This window comes from Xiphias gladius, chromosome 6 (assembly GCF_016859285.1).
Source record: "Xiphias gladius isolate SHS-SW01 ecotype Sanya breed wild chromosome 6, ASM1685928v1, whole genome shotgun sequence".
In the NCBI taxonomy this organism is placed as follows: domain Eukaryota; kingdom Metazoa; phylum Chordata; class Actinopteri; order Istiophoriformes; family Xiphiidae; genus Xiphias; species Xiphias gladius.
In genome coordinates, this window is record NC_053405.1 from 16,793,302 (window position 1) to 16,810,994 (window position 17,693).

At 41.1% G+C, this 17,693-nt stretch overlaps 1 protein-coding gene across 1 annotated transcript in view; it reads left to right on the forward strand.

Moving 5' to 3' along the window:
- LOC120790563 (voltage-dependent R-type calcium channel subunit alpha-1E) overlaps positions 1-17,693 on the forward strand; it is a 100,424-nt gene that overhangs the window by 62,909 nt on the left and 19,822 nt on the right. The window contains exons 8-21 of the mRNA XM_040128225.1: positions 389-579; positions 4,334-4,437; positions 6,363-6,478; positions 6,723-6,776; positions 9,651-9,746; positions 9,933-10,142; positions 10,325-10,437; positions 10,658-10,770; positions 11,236-11,367; positions 11,955-12,024; positions 12,220-12,337; positions 13,381-13,448; positions 13,691-13,782; positions 16,636-17,508. Coding sequence (XP_039984159.1) covers positions 389-579; positions 4,334-4,437; positions 6,363-6,478; positions 6,723-6,776; positions 9,651-9,746; positions 9,933-10,142; positions 10,325-10,437; positions 10,658-10,770; positions 11,236-11,367; positions 11,955-12,024; positions 12,220-12,337; positions 13,381-13,448; positions 13,691-13,782; positions 16,636-17,508 — 2,350 coding nt within the window. The remainder of the gene's footprint in view (positions 1-388; positions 580-4,333; positions 4,438-6,362; positions 6,479-6,722; positions 6,777-9,650; positions 9,747-9,932; positions 10,143-10,324; positions 10,438-10,657; positions 10,771-11,235; positions 11,368-11,954; positions 12,025-12,219; positions 12,338-13,380; positions 13,449-13,690; positions 13,783-16,635; positions 17,509-17,693) is intronic.

Below are 17,693 nucleotides of genomic sequence, written 5' to 3' on the forward strand. Positions count from 1 at the left end.
TGTGTGCCCTTACTGAAGATTTAGCCAATAAGATGTCTTTGAGGCTAAGAATTCACTGTGACACAAACGAAATGAAGAGCAAGAATGAATTGTTGCATTGTAGCACACTGGGTACCTAGATTGGCTTGGACCTTATGTACTCAAGCTTAAACACCAGTAGACGTTGGAGCGAAAGATTTATACTCTCAGATTCTGTGTGAAACTTGCTAAATGCATTAGTGCTTTCAGTGATCACCCTTGGTCGTAACTTTTTGATGCCAGGGAACATTGCAATACATTGAACATGGGAAGTTTGCTGTCCCTTTTATGGAACTTTGGTCTCTTGTATGACTTGTATTATACTATATTTTTGCCCTTTTTTTCTCTATTTATGCACCTTTCTGTTCAGAAAATGAGACGGTGGACTCCTCTGAGTTTGAGTTCCCGTGTGGCGTGCGTCAGTGTCCAGCCAAATACACCTGTAGCGGTACCTGGATTGGCCCTAATGATGGCATCACCCAGTTCGACAACATCCTATTTGCTGTTCTCACTGTCTTCCAGTGCATCACCATGGAGGGATGGACCACTGTACTCTACAATGTAAGACAGCTCGCATACACCTGCACACACACATGTGCCACTCATAATATTTTTCTGGATTGGTGCAAATTATGGAGGTGCAGCAGTGTTTTGTTACAATTTAGACTCCATTAACCCTAATGAACAGAAGTGGCTTTGGCTCCAGCACACTGCTGGTTTCTGAGTTGTCTGTTAACCCTGCATCCTCATCTTTCATTCATTTTGCCTGTGGTCGGAAAACATGGGGAGGGAGGTTACTGGGTTGTTATTTTAGTGTTGAAACTGCAGAGTGCTATGTCGAATCCTGTTTTGTTCACAGCATACCATTTTTATTCCATCAGCCCTGAGAAATGTATAACCTCTTGCAACATACTGTAAGGCTCGAACAGAGATTAGACTGTCCACCTACTCGCTATGAAATATGGCAAACCCCAGTATCTCATGTAATCTAGAGTTAATGACTGTGTAAACCTCTGCTATGTTTGAATTTAGGCATGATGAGTAGACTGAAATTAGCTTTTTTGCTTAAGTGTACACATAACTCAAAATACAAATCTGATTTATATCGATATGTAATTTCAGGAGTGCAACCTTAAAGCAAATTAGGCAGAAAACTTCCCTCTATGCTTGTATCAATATTTACACAAGCATGTCTCAAAAAGTATATTTATTCTTCCATTTTCATGTGATATATTGAATAATTTATATAAAAATAAAAATAAAAATATAACCAAGGATGTGTTGTTTTGTCCTCCTGCTTGACTGACATCATCAAGTCCTCCCGATCTGCCTCTCAGAGAAGTGATTGATTGTTCAAAGATTGATTCAGAATAAGAGTGAGCTGAGCTAGAAGTGCTGTTGCTCTGTAAGACTGACTGACAGGACAGATTGACAGAAGTCAAGGAAACTGAAAGTTTTTATGCTCAAAGTCTCTTAGTCCAATAGCAAAAACTTGAAGATTCCTAAAGAGACTTTTCTTGATCCGCCAGCCATACTTTTAAAGGAAACGTATGGAAATCACCCAAAGTTTTATAAAACAGTGAAACACTATGTATCATGGTGCATCTCACAGAGACATGTGTTCAAGTAATAAGCATTGAAACCAGTAATAATGTCATTTTTTGCTGTAAAGTAAATATCAGACAGGGATGAGATGCTGCACCGTGCTTTATGAGTGTCTGTGTCAGAGTGAAAGCAGCAGGCAGGCAGACGCACTCAGACAGTATGTAGACAGAAAGGCAGGCAGTGGCACCATTTGCTAATTTGATGTGCCTGTATGACTATATCCAACAAATCAAGTCCAATCATGTTCACCTCTGCTTGCAGCAGAGCAAAATTACAAGATCCTGTTCAGACAGGAACACTTTGAAAGCCATCAGAATAGCATACTACAAAAAAATCATCCTGGACATGTGGGCCTGCACACTTTTGAAATTTGCAAAGTCTTAGTATGCATGGATATACACCCATCGAGCACTTTAGTAGGAATACCTGTACACCTGCTTATTCATGCAATTATCCAGTTAGCCAATCGTGTAGCCGCAGTGCAATGCAGATTTGGTCTGGAGCTTCAGTTAAAGTTCACATCAAACATCAGAATGGGGAAAAAATGTGTTCTTAGTGACTTTGACCGAGACGTGATTGCTCACCAAAACTGGACTGCTGCAGACTGGAAAACGTACCCTGTTCTGATGAACCTGGATTTCTGCTTAGGAACACAGATGCTAGGGTCTGAATTGGGTGTCAACGGCTTGAATCCGTGGACACAGCCTGCCTTGTGTCAACAGTCCAAGCTGGTGGTGGTGTTGTAATGGTGTGGGGAATATTTTCTTGGGACACTTTGGGCCCCTTAATACCAATCAATCATGGTTTGATTTCCAGAGCCTATCTGAGTATTGTTGCTGGGCACATTCGTCCCTTTATGGCCACAGTTTACCATCTATCTTCTTCTGTCTACCATTTTACCATCTCTACTTCTATCATGATAACGCACAATGTCACAAAGCAAAACTCGTCTTAAACCAGTTTCATGAACATGACAATGAGTTCAGTGTACTTCAGTGGCCTCCCCAGTCACCAGATCTGAATCCAGTAGAACACCTTTGGGATGTGGTAGAACGGGAGATTGCCAGCATGAATGTGCAGCTGACAAATCTGCAGAAATTATGTGATGCAGTTATGTCAACATGGACCAGAATCTCAAAGGAAAGTTTCCAACATGTTGTGGAATCCATGCCATGAAGATCTGAGGCTGTTCCGAGAGCAAAGGGAGGCACTACCCAATAGTAGTATGGTGTTCCCAATGAGTGTACTGTATTATTTAATTTTGAAATTCAAATGCCCAGTGCAGTGCTGCAATCATAAAAGTTGGACATGGCTGGACCATTTGTAAACTCTTGTGCATTTTACTGTAATTAATGAAAAAAGAAATAAATAACACAAAACTATGAAAAAACAAGACTGGGTACTGCTGAGCCTTAAATATGACAGAGATGTTTCCAAAAGCTTTTACAGCAACACATTTTTGAGAGTCCATTTCCAAACCAACTGGGGAAAAACACTTTTCCAGGTCCAAAGATATTCTACAAAAGTTTTGATCACATTTGAGCAAGAGGAGAGATGATGAAAATTGTTGCAACACTTCTTTAGGGCCAAAAATGCCAAATGTGTTAAAAAATCTAAAGCATAATGTTTTGGTTTAGTGAAACTCATTAGATACCAGATAAGAGGGGAAAGGTTGAAAGTTTAGTTTTACAGGTGTCAGAGTAATGGACTTTCACCAGGTGACCACAATTTCATTAGTTGGGCTAGTTTTAAAATAAAAGAAAGAAGAATATGTAAATAGATAGGTTCACCACTATTGTAAGGTTAGTGAAAGTATGAATACTAAAATTATATTTGTTCTTATTGTGGCCTGAAATAATGGTTGTTAGTCAAAACACACAAAACTGAAAGTACAGACATGAGCCTCACATATTATTATTATTATTATTATTATTATTATTATTATTATTATTATCATAGTTTGTTTGGTTGTTTTTTTTTATCTCAGATTATCTTAGAAGAGCAACAATCATAAGCGCACACTCAGGCACACAAACTGCTGTGCCAGGCTGTAGTTTGTGGTCAGCTGCCTGCTCTTTCAGTTTTTATCGAGATGGATAAAGGCAGATGATTTGCCATAATGATTGTATTACGTTGTCTAAAGTGATGCTAAATGAAATTTACTGATGGACGAGGAGGGACGGAGGAACGAGACAGACGACATGCTGCCATTGTGCTGTTGTAACAGGACTGCTGACCATACAGACTCACTGTAATAATATTTCCTCTAGACAGTTTAATCAACATTAAATCCACAAAGCGCACACCTACAGTATATGAACACAAACTAAAAAACACTTTTTGCATACTTAAATCTTTCTATATGATCATAAAAATCCTGGAAAAAACACTCACCATGTATACTTTCTCATGTCCAGGTGCTTTAAAGTAGCGATGCAGCACACTGGTTCTATATTGGCTTCATACAGTAGCTGTTCACAGAGTACTTCCACTCTCCTTCACACTCTCTCTGCGAGGCCGCAGCAGATCAATACACATGATGTCTCTGTTCGTTGACCTGCCTGTGGTTGGGCATACACCTTCAGCAGCCACCCAAACACCTACACTTGTGTATTTCTGTCTTATATCCCAATTGCAGCATGAGTCAAGTGTGCTCCAGCCTGACTTGATTTTACTGAATTTAAAACTTTTTATTTTCCCTGTGTTTTAGACCGATGATGCCTTGGGCCCCAGCTGGAACTGGCTCTACTTTATCCCTCTCATCATCATCGGCTCTTTTTTTGTCCTGAATCTGGTGCTGGGAGTCCTGTCTGGGTAGGTTCACTCTTTAGTGTCAGTTCAATCCAAGCTCTGTTTAAACACATCAAGGTTTCAGCCTCTGATTGCCAGACAGACTTAAACTGTGTCCCAGTTAAAAAGCTGCCTATTTCTGTCTCACCAATACCGCCTGTATCTTATCCTTGGTGGCCCTTGTTTGCGATTGCAGTCCATTGCATCGTAGTCAGTGGTTAAATGGTGGATTGAGGCAGTCCTCGGTAAAAAGTTAGTAGAAATCATGCCATCACATCATATTTACCTGGTATTTATACTGAGGTGGTCATCAGTCAGTGTTAAATACACTAAATGATCTGTATCAATAAAAAAAACTGCTGTAAAAGGATAAACGCCTGTTTGTTCTTATTAGCAGCCTGTCAAACATAAAATCACGTCATACAACCCTTCTCCGTTATGTATTTATTTATTCACTGACTTGGCTGTATATGAGGAATCATGAAACAACCTCAGACACCACTGTTTGGAAGGCAAGACAGCCCAAAACACTTGGGCTGTCTTGCCATAAAGCATGGTGTACTAGAGGGAGGAGCTGTAAGACATGTCCATTAATTCATCCCCCTGGTTAAATGATTCTATATCTTGTTTCCGGCGTAAATGTCGGAGTGCAGAGCAACTGTGGAAATCCACTGAGGTTCATGTTCACCAGCTTAATTACAAAGACCTTTTAACTGAGCTATACAAGATGAATAAAAATGCAGGGGCTTCATATTTTGCCAATCTTATTTCCACTAGTAAACGCAACCCCAAAGTCCCCACTTTTAATAACATTGTCACTCTTGCACCTCCTGATGTGCCTGCCTTGTCAAATACAGACTGCAGTAATTTTCTTTCATTCTTTGTGGATGACATCAGAAATATCAGGGTTAGCATTAGCCCCTCCTCTGCTCCCCTCTCAACTTATCCTATTGGGCTTGGTCTTGTGCTTCTTCTTTGCTGTGTTTCTTTTGGGGTCCTCGGTTGCCTGTGATTTTAGTCAGTTTTTATGGTCTTTTCTTCAACCTTTATCCTGTGGCTTATGTTTTTATTGCCTTTGTTTAATATGTTTTTATGGTCTTATTTTTTTTGTTGAGTTTTTTTTTCTTGTAAAGCACTTTGTGAATTTTATTTTTGTGAAAGGTGCTAAAGTATTATGCTTATTTTAAGTCTGATGAATTTGCATTAAAGCTAACACTGGTTGGCAGTTCACTTTGTGTGGATTCTCAAGGTTAGAAATTGTCTTATTAGCAGCTTGCACATGTTGAATATCACTGCCTGAGGCATTACAGACAATTGAAAGTTATAGCATATTGATGTGGATACTGCAGGTTAGGGGGTTGCACATGGCGCTAGCAATGCTAGAAGATTAATTTAGATATCTAAGGACCGGTCAAATGCACAATTTAATCTGGTGTCTGTGAAGATATTTGAATCTTTCGGAGAGTGAGCGCAGGTAGTCTTCATTCTTCAAAGGCTACAACAATAAGCCACATCCTTCGAAGGAGGCCTCCTGTGAAATGGGCTACAGGTGTGCTGGTTTTTTCTGCTCCTGTTGATTTAGAATCTGGCAAGCTGGACTTAAAGCTAGACAACACACTGCAAATGGCTTTTTCACTGATTGGTAGAGTGGATGGCGCAGAAGCTACTGCCAAGCTGAACAGTGTTGTTTCAGTACGTCGTGTCAAAGTTTATTAGTTCTACCAAAAAGTTAATGGGGGATCCGTTGTCATTATCTCCACAGTGAAAGAGAAGAGACCTCCTCTCCTCTCCTCTTGTGGTTGAAACAATGAGAAGAGCTCGGTTCCGGAAATCAATAGATTTTTCCCCACGTGATTGTCTCCAAGAGGGATAATTTATCCCCGTGACCATAATTCCCTGTACCCTCAAAGACCAAATAAAATAATTTGTGGTTTGGTTTGTTTCTGCAGGGAATTTGCCAAGGAGAGAGAGAGGGTGGAAAACCGCAGGGCCTTCATGAAACTGAGACGCCAACAGCAGATTGAGAGAGAGCTCAACGGCTACCGGGCCTGGATCGACAGAGCAGGTGGCTTTAGTCCCAGTCACAGTTCAGGGAGAACTAGTAATTTAGCACTTGATGAGAAAAGGAAAATCAATGTTTCACTTTTAGCTTTAAGACTAATCCTGTCAGTTGGGAATCATAGGGCTATCTGATGCAACCTGTTGTCTGTCAGCTGTTTGTTGTGCCACAGTTGAGCTATAAATATAGTTACCAAAGATGCCAGTGTATCTCTTTCCATCTGAACCATCCTCTGCTTTTTGCTTTCCAGAGGAGGTAATGCTTGCTGAGGAGAATAAGAATGCGGGACCTTCAGCCCTTGATGGTAAGAAATTTTTGCCTTTTCTGGTTTCATTGTGCACATTGTCTTTCTGCTACCCTAACATTGCTTTACATTCTATTAAAATTTTAAGCTGAAAAATGTGCTTTATAAAGGCCATTCAGGCATATGCTTTTATAGTATGTTTTGCTTATTTGTCTGTGCTTTTAGGGTTGACACACTGTTTTTTAAGATACGGATATAGAATAAAAACTCTTTTCAGTGAAGTTGAATTCAGTGAAGTTGAATTTGAAATGGTAATGTCATTTGGTCAGTCAGTCCAACACTTTGGTCCAGACTGAAATATCTCCAAAACTGGTCGATGGATTGCCATTAAATTATGTACATACACTCATGGTTCCCAGATGACTTGTGTCAATGACTTTGGAGATCAAGATTTTCCTCTCGTGCCACCAGGAGGTTTACATTTGTGCATTTGAGTGAAATGCCTCAGTAACTACTGCATGGATTACTATAAATTTGGTATAGACATTAATGCGACCAGCAGGATGATCCTCTGACTTTCATATAGCACAACCATCAGTCAAAATTTTAATTTGTGCAGTACTTCAGTTTATGATCAAACTACTGACATTCCCATCAGCCTCAACTGCACTTTGTATTTAGAGATAAGAAGCTACTTTTAGCATGCTAACACACAAAACTAATACGATGAATGTGATAAACATTAGCATGTTAGCCTTGTCATTGTGAGTATCTTAACATGCTGAGTTAGCATTTACCTCAAAAGCATCTCAAAGCACTGCTATGCCTAAGTACAGCCACGACAATGGTAATCCCTTAACTTTTCATTTAGCACCATCATCAGGTCAAAATTATACAATAACACTTTGGTTTATGACAAGCTTATAACATTCCCCTCAGCAGCTTTCCCCTAGCTGAGTACTGCTAATTAGCAAATGTTAACAGGCTAACCTAGGATGGTGAGCATGGTAAGTATTATACCTGCTTCAGATCAGCATGTAGGTATTAATGCACAGTGAAACTGGCAAAGGTTTGGTGAGCGCTCCTATGGCAAACCAATATCAATGAAAATTTAGTTGTGATTTAACATTAGGCCCCACGGTTAGTATCAGGCTGTGCTGTCATAAATGTTACTGTAGTATTGTCATTGTGACCAATTTGGTATGCTGATGTTAGCATTTAACCCAAAGCACCATTGTGCCTATAAGTAAAGTAACATCTAACTAGCATGGCTGTAGACTCCGGGTCTTGTTAAAATTTCACTGCTGAGCTGGAAAAGATTTTTTATTTAACTTTGACTCCTATTGAAACCTATTCAGTACACTATATCAACTCAGAATGTGAGCTGCCCAGAATTCATTGCTGCCGTGGTGCACTTGCACCAATCACCTTTACATCTCACTCACACAACTCTCAATGCCACATAGGGAGCATTAACACTGATAGCACTAGACCTGCCCCTAGAATCAGTGCCTGCTCTGACCCTATCAACTCTACTTTGACCTTTCCTCCTTGCTAAACCAGCAGGGCTTTTATTAAATGTTGATTGATTGGCAGCTCTCAGGAAGCTCCCAGAGTGGAGTACAGGTGGTGCCTATGGTGAGAACCGTCCTCTGTTCTGCTCTCTCCCTCACCGACTTCAAACCCCATTTGCCACGTACACACTTCCACTCAAATGCACGTACACAAACACTTTAACATAGAAGAAGGTGAGCAAAACCTATTTCAGGTATATTTCTGGTTCAGTATGCTTCTTTCACTTGAAGTACAGAGACACTCATACAAGGTAAAAATAAAGTAAATGATGCAGATATGTTGTAAAAACAGACAGTGGCTCCAGCTGTAGTGATGGAAATAAATGCAGAAGCTCTGATAGCTTTGACTAAAAAGAAAGTGGCACACTGCGGTTGCCTTAGCAACCTCTGGACTGAAAAGGCAGGAGCATGCATGTGCTTGTCGTATGTGTGTGTGTGTGTGTGTGTGTGTGTGTGTGTGTGTGTGTGTGTGTGTGTGTGTGTGTGTGTGTGTGTGTGTGTGTGTGTGTGTGTGTGTGTGTTGACAAAACTCAATGTCCCTGTCTTTAGCAAACACTCCTGTGTGTGAAATGGCAGCAATATTTTTTGTGTACGTGTGTGTTTGTGTGTGTGTGTGTGTATATGTTTGATCAGTGGCTCAAAAGAATAGTCCTCAAGGAAAGTAGATTCAGAAATCACAAGGTAGTCGGAAGGTAATCATAAACACATCAGTCAGTGGAAAGGTCAACACACACTCATCATACTCACCTCGGCATGTGCGCACTGCACGGCGTATCCCCTAACACTGTATGGCAGCACTTGTACATGGCTCAAATATAAGAGATGCATGGACCGTCATGTCACCTCCGAGCATGGTTTGCCATGACAGAGATCATAAAATACCAGCAGAAGGTTTGCATTCAGTTGTTTGGATCATTACACTAACATTAAATGATCATTTTTATCTCATTCAACTGCAGCATTAATGAGCTCAACTTTCCCTTTCAGCTAAGACTTCACAGGCATGAGCTTGTCGTGCAGAGTCCTCATTTCCTTCATCATTATCTTTGCATTGCGTTTTCAGATTCCACACTTGCAAATTGCCCGAGTCTATATATGAATGTCTTTAAAATGTAAGGGTGGTCATACATAGTGCAATTTTTTGGGCCATGCTGACATACAACCACCAAAATCTATTCAGGGATTCAACATGATATCGTCAAGGCTAAAATGCTAAGCTCTTGAAGTCATGTTGCTCAAAACCTGGCCTTGTGTCACTGCCCTCACAGTATTTTCCCTCTAATTTCACAAAATTTATTAGTTGTACTATTTTTAGCACCTTGTTCTGGTGCTTTTTATGTTCATCATTCTTTGTCCGCAGTGTTGAAGAGAGCCACCACCATTAAGAGGAGAGGCATGGATGTGGTGCATCGAGGGCAACCAGGGGAGGAACAATATGGTGACATCTCCTCCTTGGGTGAGTGGGAGCCTGGACAGGCTCATAAATATGGGCACTTAAAGTACAGGGTGTCCTCCAGTGCATATTTGATATTGTTGTAAACAAGACACTGTTGGGAGCACAGTTCAAGATTCAGTGTGGGAACGTGTTGTACAAGAAATGTTAGACCACAGTTTCTCTCTACGTCTCCCTTTTCCCCCCAAGGCATTCCCATGGCCAGAGCAAGTATCAGGAGTGCCAAGCGGGGTCCTACAGCCTATTTTCGGCGGAAGGAGCGTCTCCTGCGCATTACCATTCGCCGCGTGGTGAAGACTCACACTTTCTACTGGACAGTGCTTGGCCTAGTGGCCCTCAACACGCTGTGTGTGGCCATTGTTCACCACAACCAGCCCGTCTGGCTGTCCAACTTCCTCTGTGAGTCACACCTCGTTTAAGTAGCAGCTTGAAATATGAGAAGTGCTCAGGCAGTTAATACACCTTTTTTTGTCACCTCCGTAACAGCTTTCAAATGGCTCAATAATTATTGCTTTATCGTGTAATTGCTCTCATCTCTGTATGTTTCAAAATGTTAATTCCTGTTTTTGTTTCTGTTCCAGACTATGCAGAGTTCCTTTTCCTTGCTCTGTTCCTGACTGAGATGTTCCTGAAGATGTACAGCTTGGGACCACGGCTCTACTTCCACTCCTCCTTTAACTGCTTTGACTGCAGTGTCAGTGTCTGTCTCCCTCTCTACATATTTGTTTCCCCCAAAATTCAACGGCTTGTGTTTTTAAATTATGTAGCATAATTCCTCTGTCTGTCTCTCTTGCATCATTTTTTTCCCTCTCCCTCTCCTCTCTGTCACCTTGTCATAATTGTTGGTATACATTGGTTTGTTACTGTGTTTTTCGATTGAAGCCGCAGCTCCTTATAAATGTATATCTCTTCAGGTAATTGTTGGCAGCATCTTTGAAGTGCTGTGGGGTTTCTTCAGGCCTGGGACTTCCTTTGGAATCAGTGTCCTGCGTGCCCTTCGTTTACTGAGGATCTTCAAGATCACCAAGTTAGTCTCCTCCTCACTCTTTGCCATCTATTGAAATGTTTACAAGGAACATTTCACTGTTTACAGAAAGCTATTGACGGAAAACTGATATTGTGGCTTACGTACAGTTTGACAGTTTGAAGTTGGTGCAATCAATAATCAATAAAGGAACCCTGAGTTATGCTGGAGATTCATTCATTCAAAAATATTTACAAAACATACAATCATGTGCACCAAAAATCAGCTTCCCCCAGAGACTAAATTGTAAAACAAAACAAAAACAAAAGACTGACATGATCCTCAATATACAGTATAACTATACACACATGGCATTCATATTGCTAACAAAAAGATAGTAAAATGCAAGAGAGACACATGCTTTTACTCTTACTGTTGGAGTTCAAAGTATATATCATGGATTACAGTATCAGAATTATTCAATTTCTTGTGTTTTTTCCACTAACCTGGCATTTTGTGACTGTCAAGGTATTGGGCGTCTCTGAGGAACCTTGTTGTCTCTCTGATGAACTCCATGAAGTCCATCATCTCCCTCATTTTCCTTCTCTTCCTCTTCATCGTTGTCTTCGCGCTCCTTGGCATGCAGCTCTTCGGTGGCAGGTAACAATAACAGGTCATGAGCAAGTCATCAGAGTCAAATACTAGTGCTTATAGCTCTGTTCATCATGCCTTGTGATTTCAGAAAGAAACTGGGTAAAGCAATGAATTAGCCAGGCGGAGAGACGAGTCTAATCGATCTGCTTGAAAATGGTGACAGTTTTTTTCTCCCCCTCGGCTCAGTAGACAGTGCCTATGGTTACAGTAAATTCACATTCACAAACATAAAAACAAGGCTAAAGTGCAAGTCATGGTTCAGTCGGTTTTTCTTCACTGGATGCACACAGTTTAAAAAAGAATAGATTGTCCTATGGTTCACAGTTGTTTTCATTATACCGAGAGACTGTGTGATCTTGGTACAGATTTAAGACTCTTGTGCCTTTGTCGCACACACAGCTATTGTTGCTTGGTTTTTCCCTCGAGTCGAAGGCCGTTTCCCACAAGCTGTCACTTCAATAAAGGCTGGCTGGGCTAGACAAGCATGGCCTTGTGTATGAACTAGAATACAGAGCACACAGAAAAGAAGAAAAAAAAAACTTCAGCTAGACTCAGTTCTGACTCAGACTATATGTGCCACATCTTTTTCACAGGTTCATCTTTGAAGACTACACCCCAACAAACTTTGACACCTTTCCTGCAGCAATCATGACTGTCTTTCAGGTCTGAAAATAAACCTGACAATTTATTTTTCTGTACTTCACACACCTCTATTACAGTGAATCACAATGTGCTGGAAACGTCATTTTGAGTGTAACAGTGTTTTAGCAATTGTGGAGTTTATAGCTAAGCTCAAAAGTGATGCTCAGAATAGTTTTGTGGATAATATTCTGTGTGATTGTTGATGTGTTTTCTCAGATCCTGACTGGAGAGGACTGGAATGAGGTTATGTACAATGGTATTCGCTCTCAAGGAGGAGTGAAGTCCGGCATGTGGTCCTCCATCTACTTTATAGTGCTCACATTGTTTGGAAACTGTATCCTTGATTACTCATCTTTCAGATATGGAAGGTTTCTTTCCAAAATGCCATAGAACACTAACTGCCTTCTTTTCATTATGTAACTTAGATCATTTATTATCAAGTATTTAGTAAATGTCTTTGCATTTTCACTTAACAATTGTCACTTTCATTGGCACTGTAGAGTGAGACTCTTAATTCTGATTTATTGTAAGTGTTTTTTGATACAGTAACTAGGGTCAGAAAAACTTATATATTATATATATTATATATAAACTTATATATAGCGCTATATTTTAGGGGTCCCATATTTTCCAGTTAATTTCCTGGAAATTTTGTTAGTGTCCTAACAATTAGCCGGTATCTAAGCTGTAAATTACAAGGATATTTCCAAGAAGGACTACACAATTTTGTTCGAATTATAAGGAAATGGAGAAAGTGTTTTCTACAGTTATCAACCACCTGCTTGTTATTTTCAAGTTTTTAAGGAAAAACTAGGAAATTATGTATTAAGTAATTGAGAAAATAGTTCATAAGCAGACGTCAATATTCTTCAGAGTTTCCGAGAAAGAGAAATAACACTTTCCCTAGTTCCCTTATAATTTGTACCAAATTGTAAAGGCCTTTCTTGGAAATATCCAAGTCATTAACATCTAATTTTTTAGGAAATTATGAGGAATGTTTTCTGAAATATAGGTGAAAAATATGGGACCCATAAAATAAAGCATCATCCGAGAAGCTCGACACAGAGCATCTGAACTATTCACCATCGCCTTACCAGCATGTTAGTAAAAACCTGCTTACTTGTGTATCCTATAGTAGTTATGTTGCTGGAAACCTGTAGAATTTAATCCCATTTGTCACTCACTGTTTGGCCCAGGTGTCATCCATCATCTTCAGAGAAAGTATCGTCTTTAATCTAGGATTACATCATACAGACCAGCTGAGCTGCCGAGGTGCAGACTGGGTTGTTGAGTATCGGTGGAATCTCCAATCCTAGTAGCATTATATCACTCTGAACAAGTCAGTGTTGTGTCAGTCCTTAACACAGGTGTGACCAGACACTCTGCTGAATGTCTTCTTGGCCATTGCTGTGGATAATCTTGCGAATGCACAAGAACTCACCAAGGTAAAAAAAAAAAAAAAAGTGAATAACCAAAAAAGATATAGCTGAAAGAACAAGGCTGTTCTTATCTGCTTTTATTCTTGTAAGGGTCTGTTACTTAATGCTAAATAGTGTTAATAATCTCTCCTCTCTGTCATGTCCAGTTCTGCTCTTTCCACCGCTTCACTTAAACTCTGTTTAATTATTTAAACTCACAGATGATGCAGTTGTGCAGCCACCTCTTCCTCTTTTCCTCTTTTGATTAGGATGAAGAAGAAGCAGAGGCAGCATTCAACCAGAAGCACGCTCTCCAGAAGGCAAAGGAGGTCGGACCGTTGTCCTCCTTCATGTCTTCAGAGTAAGTGCTGTGTGCCACCCCCTCCTCTCCTCCCTCTGTCCCTCTCCTCCCTTCCCTCCTTCCTTCCTTCCTTCCTCCAGGGAGTGTTTATATAGGACTAACCCACCGTGCCAACACTTTGCACGAGTTGCTGTAGCCTCCAGCAAACAGCGAGTCTATCATTTGGTGCAGTAGATTTGGAATACTAATAATGCAGAACATTTATAAAAGGAGGCTAAGGGTCATCAATACAGAGCCTAAATTTGGTTGCTGTGTAAGTGCTGGCTCGTAGCACATTAATGTCACTTGGAGCCTATTTAGAGAATCAGTATTTAGCTCTGTCCCACAACAGGCTTATTGATACGTCTTGACTGAAAGGTCTCTGCTACCTCCGCCTGCTCCCAGCACTGTAACTTTCTCCAAATTGAGGTATACGTCTCCATGGTCCACACCCGGATGGGAGGTGCTTATATTGTTGTCATGGAGACAGGGTTACTCAGTGTCCAAATTAACATGGTGTATCCATTACAGTAGTGTACTTCTGTACTCAGCAAAGTGGATGTCGTGGCTAGGAGAGAGTGTAAGGAAGCAAAATAAAGTGTGCGCAGGCTTTGATCTGTTGAAGTGGAAAATTCGATTTGTAAAGTAACATGACCTTGTTTTCTCAATGCCCAGGTTTCCTGCTTGCAGAGTAGATTGGTTTTACTCAGGGATTGATTGCACAGTGCCTTGTCGTAGTTGGTGGAAGTGCATGTGCATGCACAAGAGTGGGGATCTCTGGCTCAGTATGCACGCTGTGTATTGAGAAACAAACAGTTTGTTGCATGGGCACGTGGAAGATTTCACAAGACAACGTATTATTGACATAATGTAACTTCTTCTTCCTTGCTTCCTGTCTTTCTTTCTTCTCTTTCTTTCTTTCTTTTCCTGAGGCCTTGCCATTTTCATAAAACTTACTCAACAGAAATGAAATTAGAGCAAAACAGAGAGAAAACTAGAGATGTGCATTAGTGTCAGTTGAGCCAGCTGAGGGTCAGGCCCTTGTCAGAGCCCATAGAGAAGATTGGAATACCATGGGGTCGTCCGGGCCGGCATCTGTATTCAGAGAGGACACTCTGAACTTTAAGGGTTTCTGGTCTCAACTCTGTTGTCAGTTATGAAACCCTGGCAGTACCTGCCCCCGCTGACCTTGAAGAAACTTGCATGACAGTGTTTGCTCAATAAAAAAAAAGAGACACAGCATGTTGGAGGCTGATGATAATTTCACCTTGGGAACGCATGCATCTGGTGAGCATGATCAAAGGAAGAAAAACAGAAATTACACACTCACTGATAATGCTATTCACGGACAATACAGCATATGGTACTGGGACTGTAATATTTGGATAGAGTTTTCAGTGTGTGTACGGTTTTTCTTCCACTGTGAAGTCTATAATCCCTCACCCAAATGCTCTTGAGTATTCTGAATATTTTAACCTAATATTCTGAAGCTCCGCACATGAATTTCCTCATTTGGCTCTACTAGCATGTCCTAAAAGAACGCTAATGCGTGAGCGCTCTGAGGTGGCGGTGATGTTCGGAGCTGCATCCTGATGTGGTGGTTTTGTTCAAAGGGTATTTAAATATGTCCTCTTTCCCTGTGTTTGTTGATGGAGCCCATCTCTTTGTTTTTTACCTGTGCCCATACTGTAGCTCAGACTGTCTAACATCTATTAAAGATGTCTTCTTATCAATGTTGCATTTACTGTTGATGTTTATGAATGTTGTTTAATTGTTTCTAATACTGTTACCATCTTGTTTGTCAATGTGCGGCTTGGCTCCAATGGAGACACACACCAAAGCATCACGAGTCCAGTCAGTTTTTAAACCTCGAAATATATCCCTTATTCATTACAAACATTTAAAAAAGGGGCGTGTGCAATAGAAATGATTCTGTTGCAAACAGAACACATCATGTAGCAAGAATAACAAATTCTGAACAGCTGGTAAATGCTGGTAACAGCTGGTCACAGTCTGTGTAGTTGTTTTCATGACTTTGGTCTTTATGTGAAAGGCCAGTTTTTGATCTGTGAGGATCATTTGCTGTGTGTCTCCTGGCCTGTTTTGTCTCTGCTCACAAAAGCACTAATGTCTTGTTTTCAACCAATCGCTCATTGATAACACGGACCAAACAAGAGTCCACACTCCAGTAAGTAACACTGTCTGTTCAGCTCTCTGAATCTCTCACTAACGCCTGCCTGATTTTCTTAAATGGGTAAATATCCCAGACTCATCCTGTATTGTATTCTGTTCATGCTATGTCCTGTACCTCCAAACTCTCCAACCTTATTTGATTCCACATTTTTTTATATATCTGTTCCTCGGATTTCATTCTTCTCTCATCTTACTCTTTTTGTTATTAAAGTCACACAGCAATTCCTGGCTTGGTTAATTTATCACTTACATTGTCATTGATCCAGTAAATTGCTTCATGTTGAAATGAAATTGCTCTTTGTCATTGATAACCGCTCAACCATCAGACCAAAGTACTTGCTATGTACTGTGATGTTAATTTTTTGGTACAAATGTTTTGGTTGCTAATTTAGATAAAACGAACTTACGTGTTGTTGCATTAGAGGAAAGGGGAACCTACAAAGTAGAATTTTAAGTCCAACAAAGCACATTTGGAAACTCTGCTTTGTATCAAATTTTCATTTTGGTGAATACACAGCATGCAAACAAAATCATTTCAAACCTGGATCAATATATATCAATACAAGCTAAAATGAAAATAACTGAAATCAAATCTAAATCTACTGTATATGTAATGTGGCAACATATAAGTAATTGTCTGCTTCTACATATTTACATTTTGTCTTGTCTTTATCTTCTCAGGGGAAGCCGTAGAAGGCGGCCCTACCTGTACAGGAAAAGAGCCATCCACCGCAGCCGGCCTACCTACTCCTGCTCCCTGGAGGAGGCGCAGGGCAGCATCAAGGAGGGCCGCCCTCCCCGACCACTCAACCCCTCTAACTCTTTCATGTCCAGGAGAGAAAGAAGAAAAAGAATGACCATGTCAGTGTGGGAGCAGAGGACCAGCCAGCTGCGGAGACACCGCCAGATGTCCAGCCGAGAGATCCTGTTCAGCAGCCCCAGTGAAGAGAAGGACGGGCCTCCTGCTCCAGCCCAGGCCCAGCATGCACATCCACTGTCGTTGCACCGCAAGGCTATGCAGCACACGCCTTCGGGGAGTTTGAAGTGCCAGACAGACCCCCTTGCCTCCCCAGCCGCTATCTCGGGTGACATACCTGAACCCCCAATGTCAGTGCCAGAGTCACTGGATCCCACGAACGTGCCTCCTCCTGATGCGTCTGTGTCTATGACCATACCAGAGCCTCCTGAATCAGATCCTGTCTCTGAGAGTGGAAAACTGGGTGTTAATCAGAGTCACAGCACCATCACTGAGTGTCGGAGCCCTAGATTGAATGGCGATCGCCAACACAGGGCAGTGAAGAAGTTCAGACCACCAGAGAACGCTGACACACTGACTCCAGAGATGAGAGGCCTCGGTGGGATCGGGGACAGGAGGGCGCTGTATCACTGTGACCATCACAGCGGAGCCAGAAATCAGGGGTCATCTTCTGGGAACAGAAAACCCTTGGCAAGTCGCTCGGTCAGCAAAGAGAGGAAGAGAATCCGAGGGAAAGTAGAGGAGAAGGAAGTGGAGTCCAAAAAGGAGGAGGAGGTGTCCAAACCTGAGGAGAGCAGGTGAGACAAGACAGCTGCTCATCCAGCTTGTTTTTTAGTAGATGTGTATGTTTGGTCATCAGTTTCACCTTTAATAAACAGATCAAATTGAAGTCAAGAGAGACACAAATGATTCGGAGGAGAGAAGAGAATGAGATGAGGCAAAGGTCCTGGGTCAGATTAATCCCAGGATGTCACATTTCTAC